The sequence below is a fragment of the Megalops cyprinoides genome, chromosome 19 (genome assembly GCF_013368585.1).
Source record: "Megalops cyprinoides isolate fMegCyp1 chromosome 19, fMegCyp1.pri, whole genome shotgun sequence".
NCBI lineage: Eukaryota > Metazoa > Chordata > Actinopteri > Elopiformes > Megalopidae > Megalops > Megalops cyprinoides.
This window is the reverse complement of record NC_050601.1, coordinates 25,921,304-25,935,008: the sequence shown is the minus strand read 5'-3', so window position 1 is coordinate 25,935,008 and position 13,705 is coordinate 25,921,304. Positions and strand designations below refer to the sequence as shown.

Below are 13,705 nucleotides of genomic sequence, written 5' to 3'. Positions count from 1 at the left end.
ACCTGCAGCAAAGCTGGTCTGAGTGGCTGCAGTGGGGCTTGTACAGTCGCTCGTCCTTTCCGTAACCAGAGGGGAAGCAAAGCTCACCAGCCCATTATAGATGCTGCAAATTGAAGAGTTATGTAATCACACAGAGAAATGTGTGGGGAGTCTCTCTTTACTTAAGTCATCTAATCTAGTGTCTCTGTGTATGCCTTTGCAAAAGGAATCTAATTCTAAATATATACACGTACATCTGTAACCACCTGCCATTACCTCAGGTTGAGGCCTTCGTGTTCATCAGGCACTTACATTTACACTCAGTCATTTACCCAGAGTGACTTACAAAAGCACATGTAAATAGGTTAGGGTAAGAGCAGAAATGATAACATCACCAGCGGTGCAACCAGTAGTAGGAGCCATTACATAACATACAGCGTTCAACTAACTTATGTAAAGACATTCTTTGGTTTAAAAAAATGGACTGTACATGTTGGTACACAATGCTGATTGGTAGGGTTGTGTGTTGATTTCAACATCTGACATGACAAAATGGCACACCAGTATAGGCATGCACACAAGCACGCGCACACAGGGTGACCTCTGACCTCTGGCTCTGTGCCTGCAACTCCCTCAGCATGGTGGGGACATCCTGCAGCAGCTCCAGCTGCTCCTGGCCGCGGGGCTGGCCCGCCACCTGCACCAGGGTGAACAGCACCACCTGCACATTGTCCTGCCACGCCTTGTATTCCGACAAGAACTGGCGCACGCTGCCCTCGTATGGTACGTCCTCGCCCTCCACCAACGCGTTCTCCTCATCCTGCGGGTGGGTATGGGGGGTGTGGGAGGGGGGAGTCACACACAGACTCCACTAACTCACAGGCTTTGAGACCAAGACCCAGGAGTATTTATGCCCTTCGCCTTACGGAGTGAATTTATCAGGCTTCTTTGTGCTGCTGAGTGTGTGAGATCTCGTGCAGAGCTCAGAAAGTCAGTAATGGAACTGGACTTCGTGGCTCAGAATAAGTGTGGCACTGGGCTAGAACACCGGCACTGCAAGTTGGGCTAGAACACAGGCACTGCACCTTTTGCTAAAATCATGCCACAAATACTAATGGACTACATTTGCACAACCACAGACAAGACCTTAGTTTAACATCTCATCCGAAAAGATGGCATCTCCTACAACACAGTGTCCCCATCACAGCACTGGGCAATTGGTGTCCTGTTAAGTCCAGAGGGAAAACTGCCTCCTACTGGCCCACTAAAAGCATCAGTAATCTGGTTTTCCCAAGAGAACTCCCATCCAAGAACTGACCAAACCATGCCCTGCTTAGTTTCAACCATCAGACAGGTGAAAATTACAGGGTGGTATGGCTATTGCAGTGGTGTGGTTTTGGGTGGCTCGCTCGCAATACGTGGTTTTTAGCATTCCGAGCTATTACCTTAGCCATAGCACGAAGGAGGTGCTTGACATCGGCTAGCTGGCGGTTGTGGTTGGACAGGATGCCCTTGATGGTGTCCACCAGCACCTGCAGCGTCTCCATCACGCTGTCCAGCTGCTGCTCGCACTCCTCCTGTGCCGCCCTCTGACTGGACAGCTCCTGGGTCAAGCGCTTCTCTGCACAAGCTAGCCAATCTGGACTTCCAATGGGCAGGTCCAAGGTGGGGTTCTGGAAGCACAGGGTGATCACCATGACATCAGATGACGGCAGTGTTGCATCACAATGGGTGCATGTTGTTAGAACAGACAGCATTCGAACGAGTCAGGCCTTTATCGTGTCACTTTAGAGGACAAGAGGTTACAAGAGGAAGTGTGGTAAAGGACGTAGGGGCTTGAGTTCAGACGTGATGGAGTTGACTTCGTGAGCACAGGTGGGTGTGGGGGGGTGGTGGTTGAGGGCTCACCAGCCTGTGCAGCAGCTGCAGCTCAAGCGGCGACACCGAGGTGCTGAACTGCGCGGCGTAGGAGCAGGTGGCCTGGCAGCGCTTGAGCAGGTCGAAGAGCGCCGCGTCCATGCCGAGCGCCTCAGGCGAGCGCGTGCGCAGGCCCTCGAAGTTCAGCACCGTGCTGCACAGGAAGCTGACCTGGCCAGCGCGCTGGCCCTCCTGCAGCACCAGCGCCCGCCGCGTGCCGATGGCCGCCTCGAAGTCCTGCAGCACCGGCGCCAGCGCCGGGTTCGCCCCGCCTGCCCACTTCAGCCGCTGCTCAATGCTGCCTTCTAGGGACGCCAGCTTTTCCTGCAAGGCAGTGGCAACAGTTCGTATACAGTATACAGTAAGGAACTTTAAGAGTTTTCAGAAAAATGTTATCAGTGATTTAATTTACAACTTTCATATAATACATATCACATTGTATAAGCCCATTCATGACAATTTGGGGCAGGAAATAAACATTTCACAATGAAGTCAAAACATTTTCCAGGTCTTTATTTTCTCACAGGGGATAAGCTTTCAAGCTTTGAATGGCAACTCTCCCTCGTTTTTGGGGTTTGAAACGAGGGCAGCTGTATCCTCTCTCCTCGGCTGCTGACCTGGACACTGGCGATGGAGGCATCGTCCTGGCTCAGCTTGTACAGCTTCTTCTTCATGTTGCTGAGGATGATGGCGCGGGGTGGGGGGCTGACACTCATGGGCTGGGTCCTCGTCCCCAACACGTCCTCATGCTGCCACTGTATGGGGGACAAGAGGGACATTTAAGAATTCGGGGGGGGGGGGGTAATCTTTGCTGAGTGGATTGTCCTAGATCAGACTATTCTCTGCATTTTCTTCTGAAGTTGGTGGTGGTGGTGTTGACCCAAACAATCAACCTCCTACCCACCAAATAATACAACAAACCATCCAACCATCCTAACCCTAACCATCCAGCTAACCATCTACTCAACCATGCACACACCCACCTAAGCCCCCCCAACCACCACTTTGGGACTTCATCTAGTGGTGTAGAACCAACCAACAATCAACCACCCAGCTATCCACCAAGTCCAACCCAACCATCCATCCAACCATCCACCCAACCCCTCCATCACTCCCACCCCCTTTGCACTTCCATCTCCCATCAGCACCATTGAAACACACCATCGACTACAGCCACATTTTTGCTAATAAGCACTTTTTCTCTTAAATAAACCCCAGCATCTTGCCGGCAGGATAAGCAGGATAAGACCACTATTCACGTCGACTCCCAGCACTGGCGGCGTGTCCCTCACCTGGAACATGGCGATGTGCAGCTGGCCCCTCTGCAAGCTGGCCTTGCAGGCCTCCATGCCGGCCTCCAGCCTGCGCACCAGGTCCAGCTTCTTCCAGGCCGTGTCATAGGAGCCTGCCAGCACTGAGGCCCTGTTGAGCAGCAGCTGGGACAGCCGGCCAGCCTGTACGCCCTGTTCCACTGCCTTCTTGCACAGGTCGTCCAGGGACACCTTGCCCTCTGCCCCAAAGTCCTTGGCCTCCACCTGGGCGATGAGGTCAGCCCCCAGGGTGCCCAGTGTGCTGCAGAGGGCCAAGCCCAGCGCCTGCGTGGGCAGCCCCATCAGCATCTGCCGCACAAAGTCCGCCGTGAACGCCCGCACTGGCCGCGCCATCTGCTCCTCGCTCACCACCGCCGGCCCGCGGTATGCCGGCTTTGCCATGGGAAGGGGGCCGTTGGAGGGTGCAGGGTCGTCGGAGGCAGGGGGGCAGTTTCCTGGTAGGAGGGAGGGGGAAGAGGAGAGGGGAGAGGCTACAAATAGCATCAAAATTATGGAGCCAGATGTTGAAGGCCACCTTCAATTATGATGAAACAATTCCCTTCCTCTAAATAATTCCCTCCTCCAGATTTGGTTCTGAATTAACTCTAGCTAATAAAATAGTTGTTTAATAAAAAAGTTTTTTTTTTTTAAGAGAACTTGAGAGAAGGTTAATAGAAAACTGCTGTTCATCTGCAATTAATGCTACAAAAGGTGGGGTCCACCGCTTTCTCAGAAACAACCCCAGGTATTTTGTTACAGAGAATATCCCCAAAAAAAAAAAAAAACTGTGAGAAGAGACGAGGCGAAGTCCGGTGGCGCCAATCAAGGCGAGGCCACTCTTACCAGAGAGCGTCTGGGCGAAGGAGTCACAGAGCTGGAAGAAGGCCCTGATGGTCTGCAGCCTCTTGATGAAGAACACCTCCTCCAGGACCTGCCGCTGCTGGGCGCTCTCCAAGAAGTACGCCTGTGTCGCCCGCGCCTCTCGGAGCACGTCGATCTTCCGCCAGGCAGCCGGGACCTCCATGTTGTTCAGCTAGGGGGGAGGGGCGGGAAGAACAAGAGGCATTTACCAAAACAACCTGCATCTGGGGTCACGCTGCGTTCTTTATCATCTTCAAACCTCATTAACCTCGTCTTTGCGGTTATCTAAAGCAAATTGCATTTTACACTGTTACATATTGTCTGTTTATGTATGCTATATATGCTGCATATGTTGCTGTATATTTTGTTGAAACAACTCAGGTTTGGTGCCTTGCTCAAGAGTGCAACAGCAGTTTCCCACCTTGGAATAAAACCTGTAACCCTCTGGCCATAAGCCCAGATCCTTCCTACTACGCTACCATATGGTCTATAATGTAACCAGTCCAGTTTGCATTAATTCCTTGAAGTCATTCGTCTCTGTTGGACAGTGGACACAAGACACTGTATCAAAAGATGGCAGACTGATGTTACGCCTTATGTGTAACAGTCCATCCCTGCATTGTTGAACAGACAGTTTCATAACAGGATTTTGCTCAGTTCAACAGCTTCCTCAGGAAGAGGAATTATGAATTCTTCAGAAGAGGAAGGAATGCAAAGCATGCCATCTCCACGGTGATGAAGTGTTTGGTATCAACCCGGATCAAAGCAGTTACAGCTTTCTACAGACATCACAAGGACAATGTCTGTTCTCTCTTCTGTGCTCAGCCAGAGCTGGCACCACGGAGCGTCAACCCTCATTGCCTTCCCCAGAGCCGCGGCCGGCCCTCACCTTCTCCACCAGCAGGCCGAAGGCAGTCTCCAGCTGGGCGAACATGCCATCGAAGGCCACCAGCAGCATCTGTCCCGCACTCATTCTGGGCGTGTCCTGTGCCGGCACATCCAGGCTCGGGGGCTGGATGAGCTCCATGTACTGGGCGCGCAGCATTCTGGCAACGGCCGGTATGACACAGCTTTTAGGCCACACCCCCCCACAATCAATAACAAACTGAAATGTCGCTAAAATGTAATTAGCGGTCGTTGAAATTACCAAAACAGTCAACAGTCAAGGGGTTAAAAAAAATAATGTTCTCATATGTGAGGAGTGTTCTAAAGGGTTGATTCCCATTCAAAATTACAAAATCATAATTTCCATCATCATTCTGAGATGCCATGACAAGAGCGACTCATTTTCAGACTGTAAACATGGTCATATTCACACTGCTGGGATAATGCTAGCCTGGTCTTTTAAATGAAGAAACACTGTACAGTTGTTGACCATCCAGATTTTAAAGACCTCACAGCCTGTAAAGGCTTAGTTACTGGTAATGTGTTACCACAACACAGTATCTATACAGAGGTGAATTCAACTGTGGCAGCCCCCAAAGCAGACACCAAGACATTTTTCCTAAATGCTAAAGTCCGAACACCCCCCCCCCAGTTACCTGGTGACGCCGAGGTAGTGGGCATCGTCATCCTCCTCCAGGCCCATGGCAGTGTTTCGGAGGTGCGCATGCAGTGCCTCAGCCAGCCCCTGCAGGGAGATGCCATCGGTGCACTGCTCAATCAGGGCGTCCAGCTCAGCCAGCATGGCCACCAGCGTGCTCTCCCCCTTCAGCACGGAGCGCAGCGCCTCGGGAAAGATGATCTGCCGGAAGTTGGTGTTCAGCTCCTGTGCGGAGACAATGCAGGGGCAGGGGAGGGTGAGAAGGGTCCTCAGAGCCTGCTTTTCAACCCTCAGTTACAACGAATGTACAGAAGGATTTGGGGGACATGACCTCTCAACAGCCCCAACCGTCAGCTTTCGCTGATTGGCCCAAGAGTGTCATATGGCGAGGGCTTTGACCAATCAGAGAAGACTGAGCTTGCTGCATGAAAAGAATGGCAACAAAGCACATTTCCTTGTCTATGAGGAGGTTTAAGTGCCACAGAAGTGACCGGCATGCCCGGCGGCCCTGCGTACGAACCTGCAGGCAGGTGTAGACGCCGTTGGTCAGGAAGACGGCCTGGGCGGTCTCGGCGGGGCTGGGCAGGTCCAGGTCGTGTGGCAGGAGCTGGCAACGCTGCAGCAGCTGCACCAGGCTGGCGACGTTGCCGCTCATGCTGCACAGCTCCTCCAGGAACCAGGCCCCGTCCCGCGATGTCAGCTCCACCAGCTGCTCCCCCGCGCTGGCTGCCGCGCCCTCCATCACCAGGTTACGCCTGAGCCCCCCATGTGCGTGCACACACGCATACACGCACAGATACGCATATGCACAACAACAGAACACACAAGAGGCATGCACAGACAAAAGACAGAGAACTTGAAAACCTTAACTTCTGCTCAATCCATATTAAAGCCCATGCAAAGACCAACATTTAATTATATTCCAAAACGTAATAATATTTTATCTGACAACATGTTGAATACCTAACCTATACCAATTCTTGTCACTGTCATGCTTTTCAAAAGTTTACAGTTATTTCATGCATTCATTGCGGGAAAAATACACAGTTAAGTTTGTGGCATATCATGTACATTATAAAACATACTGCACAGTACAGGGAAAAAACTGTGTAATGTATATAACTGTGCAGTGATATAAAGTGTAATATTGGACATGTTGGATCATGTGAATAAGAGATCTACTGTGTAATATATGCAGTTTGTTTTGGATATCTATGTGTTGGATCATGTGAATAAGGGATCTTCTGTGTAATATATGCAGTTTGTTTTGGATATCTATGTGTTGGATCATGTGAATGAGCGATCTAACGTGTAATATCTGCAGTGTGTTTTTATAGGGATATCTGTGTTGCGTCGTGCTGACCTGGTGAGGGCGCAGAGGGCAGACACGATGATTCCCGCCAGGCTGAGGGAGCCCGGCTCACCGTTTTCGTGCAGGAAGACGGCGATGCAGTGCTCGATCTCTTGCAGCTGCTCCTCGCACGCCGCCGTGCCGGCGCCCTCCACCTTCAGCCGCTCCGCCTGCCGCAGCAGCCGCGAGTTGGTCTCAGCTGCGTGGTGCTGCAGGGCCATCTCCACCCCTGACAGGAACTGGCAGGTGGCCGCGGCTGGCTGGGGCGCAAACTGCATCTCGTATCTGGCGGGGGAAATGCCAGAGACACATCAGAGAGATATCAAGCACTGGGAGTGGATACTAAACCTTAGAGGCTGCTATCAAGCCCTGAGAGTGGATATCCAGCACCTGGAGCAGATATTCAATCCTGAAAACAGATATCTAGCCCTGGGAGTAGATATCCAGCTCTGGGAGTAGATATCCAGCCCTGAGAGCAGATATCCAGCCATTGGGACATGATATCCATCGCTGAGAACAGACATCCAGCCATTTGGATTGGATATCCAGCACTAAAAACAGATATTCAGCCATTGGGAGTAGATATGAATCCCCTGGTGTGACCGGGACTCACTTGTGGTAGACAGCCTGGCAGTGCTCCACTGTCATGTCCGTGAGGAGCTCCTCCATCCACTGCTTCCAGGCGGCGGCGCGGTGGCGCTGCAGCACGGAGCGCGGGTACAGGAGCGCCACGGTGGCGTAGCTGTGCAGCTGCTCCAGGCAGCCCCTGAGGAGCGCGCGCCGCTGCTGGAACAGCGCCCCCACCTCCCCCTCCAGCTGCTCGCACTGGCTGATCAGGTGTGCCTGGCCCGCGTTCTGCAGGAAGGCCGTGGCTGGGACGTAGCTGGGGGGGCCTGGGGCAGACCACGCACAGTGACACGCACACATACATGCACACACACACACAAGTTGCAATAGTTATATGCATAGTTAAGAGCATAGAAAGGCTTAAGATTGAGATCAGCACCAAGAGAATTTGGGTATGTAAAAAAAATAGGAAAGTGGTATTGTTCAGTTTCAGCAGCACTGTGATTAGATCACTTCACTCTCACAGCAGAATGTTTAGGATTCAATCCTTCCTGCATGTGGTACGGCTTTTTAAAAGCTGTACTACTGATTTTAATGTTTTCCACCGTGCTTGAGATACTGACCTTAGCGTGTCCATGAAACCTGTACTGGGGCATGTGTTTGTACATGACTGGTATCCACGGGAAAGTCACAGTTTTCATTCCAACTTGGGCCTTAATTACTTAATAGCACATTGAATGGGAACTTGATCCACCCATTGCTTCAGGTGTCAGTTAGCCACTGGTTCAGTACCTATCAAACTCTCGGGATGGTGGATCTCCAGTACTAGGACTGGATGTGACAGATGAACGGGGGCCCCCCGATTCTCACCCAGGTCGATGGGGCTGCTGATCTCCTGCATCAGGCTGGCCAGCTGGGTGGCTTCCAGGCTGGCGAAGGCCGCCTGGTACTGGGAGATCCACTGCTCCAGATCGGACAGCTTGCCCTGGATGGCGTCCTGGACTGTCCTCTGTCGCGACTGCAGCTGCGTGTGTTCGGAGTACCTGGGCGGGACGGGGAGGGAGTCAGCACTGCACTCTGCTCCACCCACCCGGACGGAGACAGAAAACCTCTCCACAAAGAAAACCAGTAGCGGAGGAGTTCTGTAGAGTGTTAGTGCGGTATCAAGCTACACCTGATTTTGCAAAGTTGCCAGCAGTGTTGCAGCTGTATTAAAACCTGGCAAATCTCTATGAAATGACTGCAACAAGTTAGCTCTCTTCTATTAATTATTTGGAGTTGTGGCTCAGAAGAAAAGTAAATACATAACACCTCTGTTGAAGCAAGGCCTTCCTTCTCAATGAATCATCCCTTATAAATTACTTTTGAACTTGTATATTTTTACGCATTTTGGCCACCCACAATGAATGCAGTGACAAGATATTGCCACTAGAGGTCAATGCTGAATTAACCAATGGTCTGCAATCTATATTTTTTTGTTCAATTATGCATCTGTCTTGCATACTCCACAGTGAACACTGGTTGGACTGATGCTGCTCCTGGCCCTACAACCCCTCACCTGTGCTCCAGCGTGTGGATGGGGTGGTCAGGCCGTGACTCTGCCCCTTCCAGGAACTCCACCTCCTCCATCAGCCTGGCTTGCAGCTTCTCTGCCTGCACCAGCTGTTCCTGCAGGCCCAGGAACTCCTGCAGCGCTGCGTCCACCTGCGGCAGCACCACCAGCATCTCATCCCGGTTCTTAAACCAGTTCACCTGTGGAGAGCAGCCACACACAACCCGCCATCAGGGAACCACCCTCGCACCCGCAAGGCTCAAATCCCACTCACGCTGGGAGAGCTGGACTTTCACAGACTGCTTGGAGGGGAGACGGACAGCGTTTGACGGATCACGTGATCCACGGTGGCGGCCCACCTTGATTTCGGCCACCCGTGAGGAGAACAGGCTGCGCGTGATGTCCCTCTCCATCTCCCGCTTGCTCTGCTTGCTCTCCGCCTGCTGCCCGCCACCACCGTACACCGCCCCGGCAAAGCCCACCTCCCCCCCGGCTGTCCAGTCCACCAGGGGGTCGTACACGAAGGCCTCCAGCAGGGTGAGCAGCGTCTCCCGCCCCCTCCGCATCATCTGGATCACCTAGGAAACCGTGGGAGCCAATCACCATTCACGCTCATGAGTAGACATGCCACCACTGTATTGTTTTGGTTAAGTCATGTACTTCGATACCAGGGTGTGCGCCATTACAAAGTCAGTTACTTCAGATGATAATTTCATATTTGCAATTTTAAGCAAATATGCAGTCTAATACAAAAAGTCAAGGAAATACATCTTACTGGCCAATGAAGCAACATGATTTCCAATAGTTCAAGCTAAATCTGAAATAACATCCCAGTTCAGTAACCTATTCATAAAGCTTTGGTTCTAATCTAGCTTTAAACAGTGAAGACAATTGGTGGTTATCATGAAAAATACCCTGATGAAATCCTTTGTCACATGTGCTTTCTGATTGGATCGGTGTGGGAGAAACCGTTTCTGATTGGATATTTTGCGGGGAAAATGTCTCACCTGCTCACAGGACAGTTTGAAGATGCCCTCCACCCCAGTGACCCCTAGTGCTGTCTCGATATTGTGCGTCATGCGGAATGGGACTCTCTCAGGCACCCTCAGGCTCTTCCCTGAAACAAACCCCCAAACAGTCAGCTTTGCAAAGGCCAACACACTCACAACCACACAAGCACATATGCACACACACACCCAGACACACACTACTTCCTCCTCTCCTTTCTCACCTTTCTCAAAGCAGACGTTGTAGTCAATGTGCACCACCTCGCCCGTGGTCATGTCGATCAGCACATTGTCTAGGTGACGGTCGCCTAGCCCGATGATGTAACCCACCATGGACATGACAGCAGTGGATCTGGCATAGGACTGCAAAGGCAGGGGACAAGGACACCGGTGCTTCAGAGGATGCTTTCACACCGAGGCAATGTACCCTGCCTACCACTAGGTGGAGTGGAGGTTACATTAACATCCCTGTATCGTATGTCTGAGCTGGCTAAGTGAAAATGTTCTGGATGGATCTGGATAAAACTCACCAAAACCTTGGTTCTGGCATACAGCACAGTGAATGGGACAGCCCCCTCATACCTACGACCATTCTTCAAAATGTATGTTCCTTCAAGATCGCTGTGCTCTGCATCTACAGGGCAACTTGACTGTCCCGACCCGATGGGGTCGCTCTTCTCAGATATGATCCCTGTCTGTACTGGTCCCTTAATGGTGGAATGAACTCCCCATAGGGGTTAGGAGAGTGGGATCACTGGCCATCTTCTGATGCAGAATGAAGACCCACTTCTTTACTGCATCTCGGTTCCACTCCAATCCCCACCCTCTAACACCTGCTACCTCTAGTATTGGATGTTAATTTTACATGTAGTATTATGATGTATTTTGATTCTGTATTCTAGGGACTGTTGTATCATAGTATACTTGTTTTCTGTCAGACTGCACAAGTTAACTTGTGGTAGGGCTTGAACACTGTTATGCTCACACTCACTGGTCTGGGAGTATTATTAGCCTGGTCTGACACTGTTCCTCATTTATATTAAATGGATACATTTATGTTCTATTATGTTGGAAGTCACTCTGGATAAAAGCATTTGTTAAATGCATTTAATGTAATGTAATGGACCAGTGTGAAAAGCAGCAGTCAAACGAGTAGTGAACAAGACTTGCGACTGGTAACTGCTCTCACCTGTGCCTCTCCCCTTCCTCCCATCTCAGCCTTCCCCCCCTTACCTGGGTGACCCTCCACCACTCGCTGGGCGTCGTGCAGGAGCACCACAGCTCCTTAGCCAGCAGGTTGGGGGGTGTGGCCTCCATCAGTTCCCGGAGCACATCCCTCATCACACTGAGCGGCCAATCGCGGCGCGATACATCAAGACTGAGCCCCACAGCCTTCAGGGCCGGGCCGATCTTGCTGTAGTACAGCTCGCTGGGCCGCGGCACCATCGGGAGGTTCTGGGGCTGCTGGAACGAGTCCTGGGCCTGAGGAAACCAGGGCAACCTGTCACTCTACTAAAGAGGGCGGGACTAGGGCAGCACCACCGAGTGAGGGTGTAAGGCTTACCTTCTGCGCCTGGAGCACAGCCTCCCTCTGCTGCCAGCGCTTGTAGAGGCCGAAAAGGGGCGTGGCACCGTCCACCCATTGGATAAGCCCGGAACGGGTCCCCAGGGGGGTAACGGAGTAATGGCGGGCGTGGAAGCGCGGGCTTTCCTGCTGGTTGACCTTGGTGAACATGGTGTTAACGATGGACAGGAACTGCATGATCCTCTCATCCAGATGCAAGTCTTCCAGCCCTGAGATACAGGGGGAGAGAGACATAGTATTGATTTGTTCAGCTCAGTATTTATTGATGCTATACAGGTTCAGTTGCTCAAAAGTTCTACAACAGTGGCCCACTCACTTTTCAACCTGAAGCCTGGTTACAAGTGCTATTTTACAAGCCCTTCCTGATGAAATTATGATCAATGAATAAACAATGACATGGATTCAAGAGGGTTCAAATCAATTATCCACAAATAGGTACAAAGTATGAACAGGTAGGGTAAGAGCATCTCACCTTTAAACAGGTAGGGGTAGTTCCTCCCGTCTGAGCCCAGGAAGTACAGCTTCTTGGGCTTGGTCTTGGTGGGCAGGATGGTGATGGTGTTGCCGACACTCTGGATGGTGACAGCGTCAGTGGCAGAGACCTCTCCGGGCAGGGCTATCTCGGTGCCAGCCATGGCCGCCAGGCGGGGGCTGATTTCATCCAGCTGCAGCAGGTAGCTGGTGCGCTTCTGCGCCCTCTGCTGCAGGCTCAGCATCATCTGGAGTGAGGATGTAGGACACGTTACCCAATGGCACACTAACCCCCGGTATTCTGGGAACCCTAACTGGCCTCTGGCCACATCTTCACTGGGTGCAGCTGATTAGCTACACAAATCCTTGTGTTCCCAACCATTCCTAACCCCAACTTGTTTTTTTTTTTTTTTTAAAGCTTCCAATGTTTTCATAAGCCTCCTGGAGAATGGTGTTGAGAATTAGCATTTTGCTATAAACTCTCACTGACGCCTGTTTTTTTTCACTTGATTTCAATGTGCTCATCAATTAAAATATAAAGTAATGTATCATTGTAAGAGATCAGTACGTTCTCAGTGACCACCCTGATTAAATAATAAGTCAATTATATAAATAAAGTAAGCTGTAAAGAATTGCCAGACTACATTTCACACTCAACATCCTGACTCAGTCATTCAGCCTGAACATAAATTCACGCTGCGAGACTGTCATATGCCTGGTTTTGGTTCTAATCTTGAAATGCTTTTAGAGCCTGTCTGATGATGAATATTCACATGGATGAACCACAGCAGTATGTTTGACTGAGCAAGGTTCTTAACCTGAATTGCTTTAGAAAACATCTATTACATTACATCACATTCATCATTCAGTAGATACTCTTATGCAGAGTGGCTTCCAAAGTGCGAGTACAAAGTGGATCTAATAAAGTGGCATGGAAAGGACAAACAGGACACTGCTGACTGCATTCCAACGTACGTCAATGCTAAATACAGTGCTCAGATCAGAAGTGCGTACTTGGTTTAACTAGTGAGTGCAACACAAAATCCTCTAGACCAGCAGTCCCCAACCTTTTTTGCACCACGGACCGGTTTCATAGAGACAATATTTTCCCAGACCGGCCGTCGGGGGGGGTGGCGTGCGTGTTGGAGAGTATCACGACACGACTGGAATATCCATTAGTACGGCCACTTTTTCATAACATTTTAGTTTAAGTACACTAAGGTCCAAAATTATTGGGACACCTGGGCATTTTGTGGTTAAGTGTGGATGTGTCCATGTAGCTATTAGTTTTATCACTCGAACCTAATTTATGGTGTGGCGAAAAGTTATGTTTTGGTAACTATTAACATTTTCAAAAAATCTCTTTATGTGGTTGGCACACGATTGCCTGATGACTACCCTTATTTCCAACATTTTAATAATATGTATGACATTAATTCTGCCAAACAAACTGACAATTCCATGACATTAACTTAATTTTAATAGGTACCTACATACTTATTAACTGCAGACAAGTGAACAAAAATGACCATCACTTCAATTAGGCCTCATTGAATGTTGCC

The 13,705-nt window shown here is 50.5% G+C and overlaps 1 protein-coding gene across 1 annotated transcript in view; it reads right to left on the bottom strand.

Moving 5' to 3' along the window:
- LOC118794163 (serine/threonine-protein kinase SMG1-like) overlaps positions 1-13,705 on the bottom strand; it is a 47,550-nt gene that overhangs the window by 2,764 nt on the left and 31,081 nt on the right. Inside the window, exons 40-59 of the mRNA XM_036552343.1 lie at positions 12,145-12,391; positions 11,652-11,881; positions 11,321-11,569; positions 10,312-10,450; positions 10,088-10,197; positions 9,440-9,658; positions 9,087-9,280; positions 8,399-8,571; positions 7,575-7,854; positions 6,974-7,246; positions 6,131-6,365; positions 5,609-5,835; positions 4,957-5,113; positions 4,050-4,239; positions 3,189-3,661; positions 2,514-2,651; positions 1,888-2,220; positions 1,425-1,652; positions 588-799; positions 3-103 (exon numbers count right to left, since the gene is read on the bottom strand). Coding sequence (XP_036408236.1) covers positions 3-103; positions 588-799; positions 1,425-1,652; positions 1,888-2,220; positions 2,514-2,651; positions 3,189-3,661; positions 4,050-4,239; positions 4,957-5,113; positions 5,609-5,835; positions 6,131-6,365; positions 6,974-7,246; positions 7,575-7,854; positions 8,399-8,571; positions 9,087-9,280; positions 9,440-9,658; positions 10,088-10,197; positions 10,312-10,450; positions 11,321-11,569; positions 11,652-11,881; positions 12,145-12,391 — 4,408 coding nt within the window. The remainder of the gene's footprint in view (positions 1-2; positions 104-587; positions 800-1,424; positions 1,653-1,887; positions 2,221-2,513; positions 2,652-3,188; positions 3,662-4,049; positions 4,240-4,956; positions 5,114-5,608; positions 5,836-6,130; positions 6,366-6,973; positions 7,247-7,574; positions 7,855-8,398; positions 8,572-9,086; positions 9,281-9,439; positions 9,659-10,087; positions 10,198-10,311; positions 10,451-11,320; positions 11,570-11,651; positions 11,882-12,144; positions 12,392-13,705) is intronic.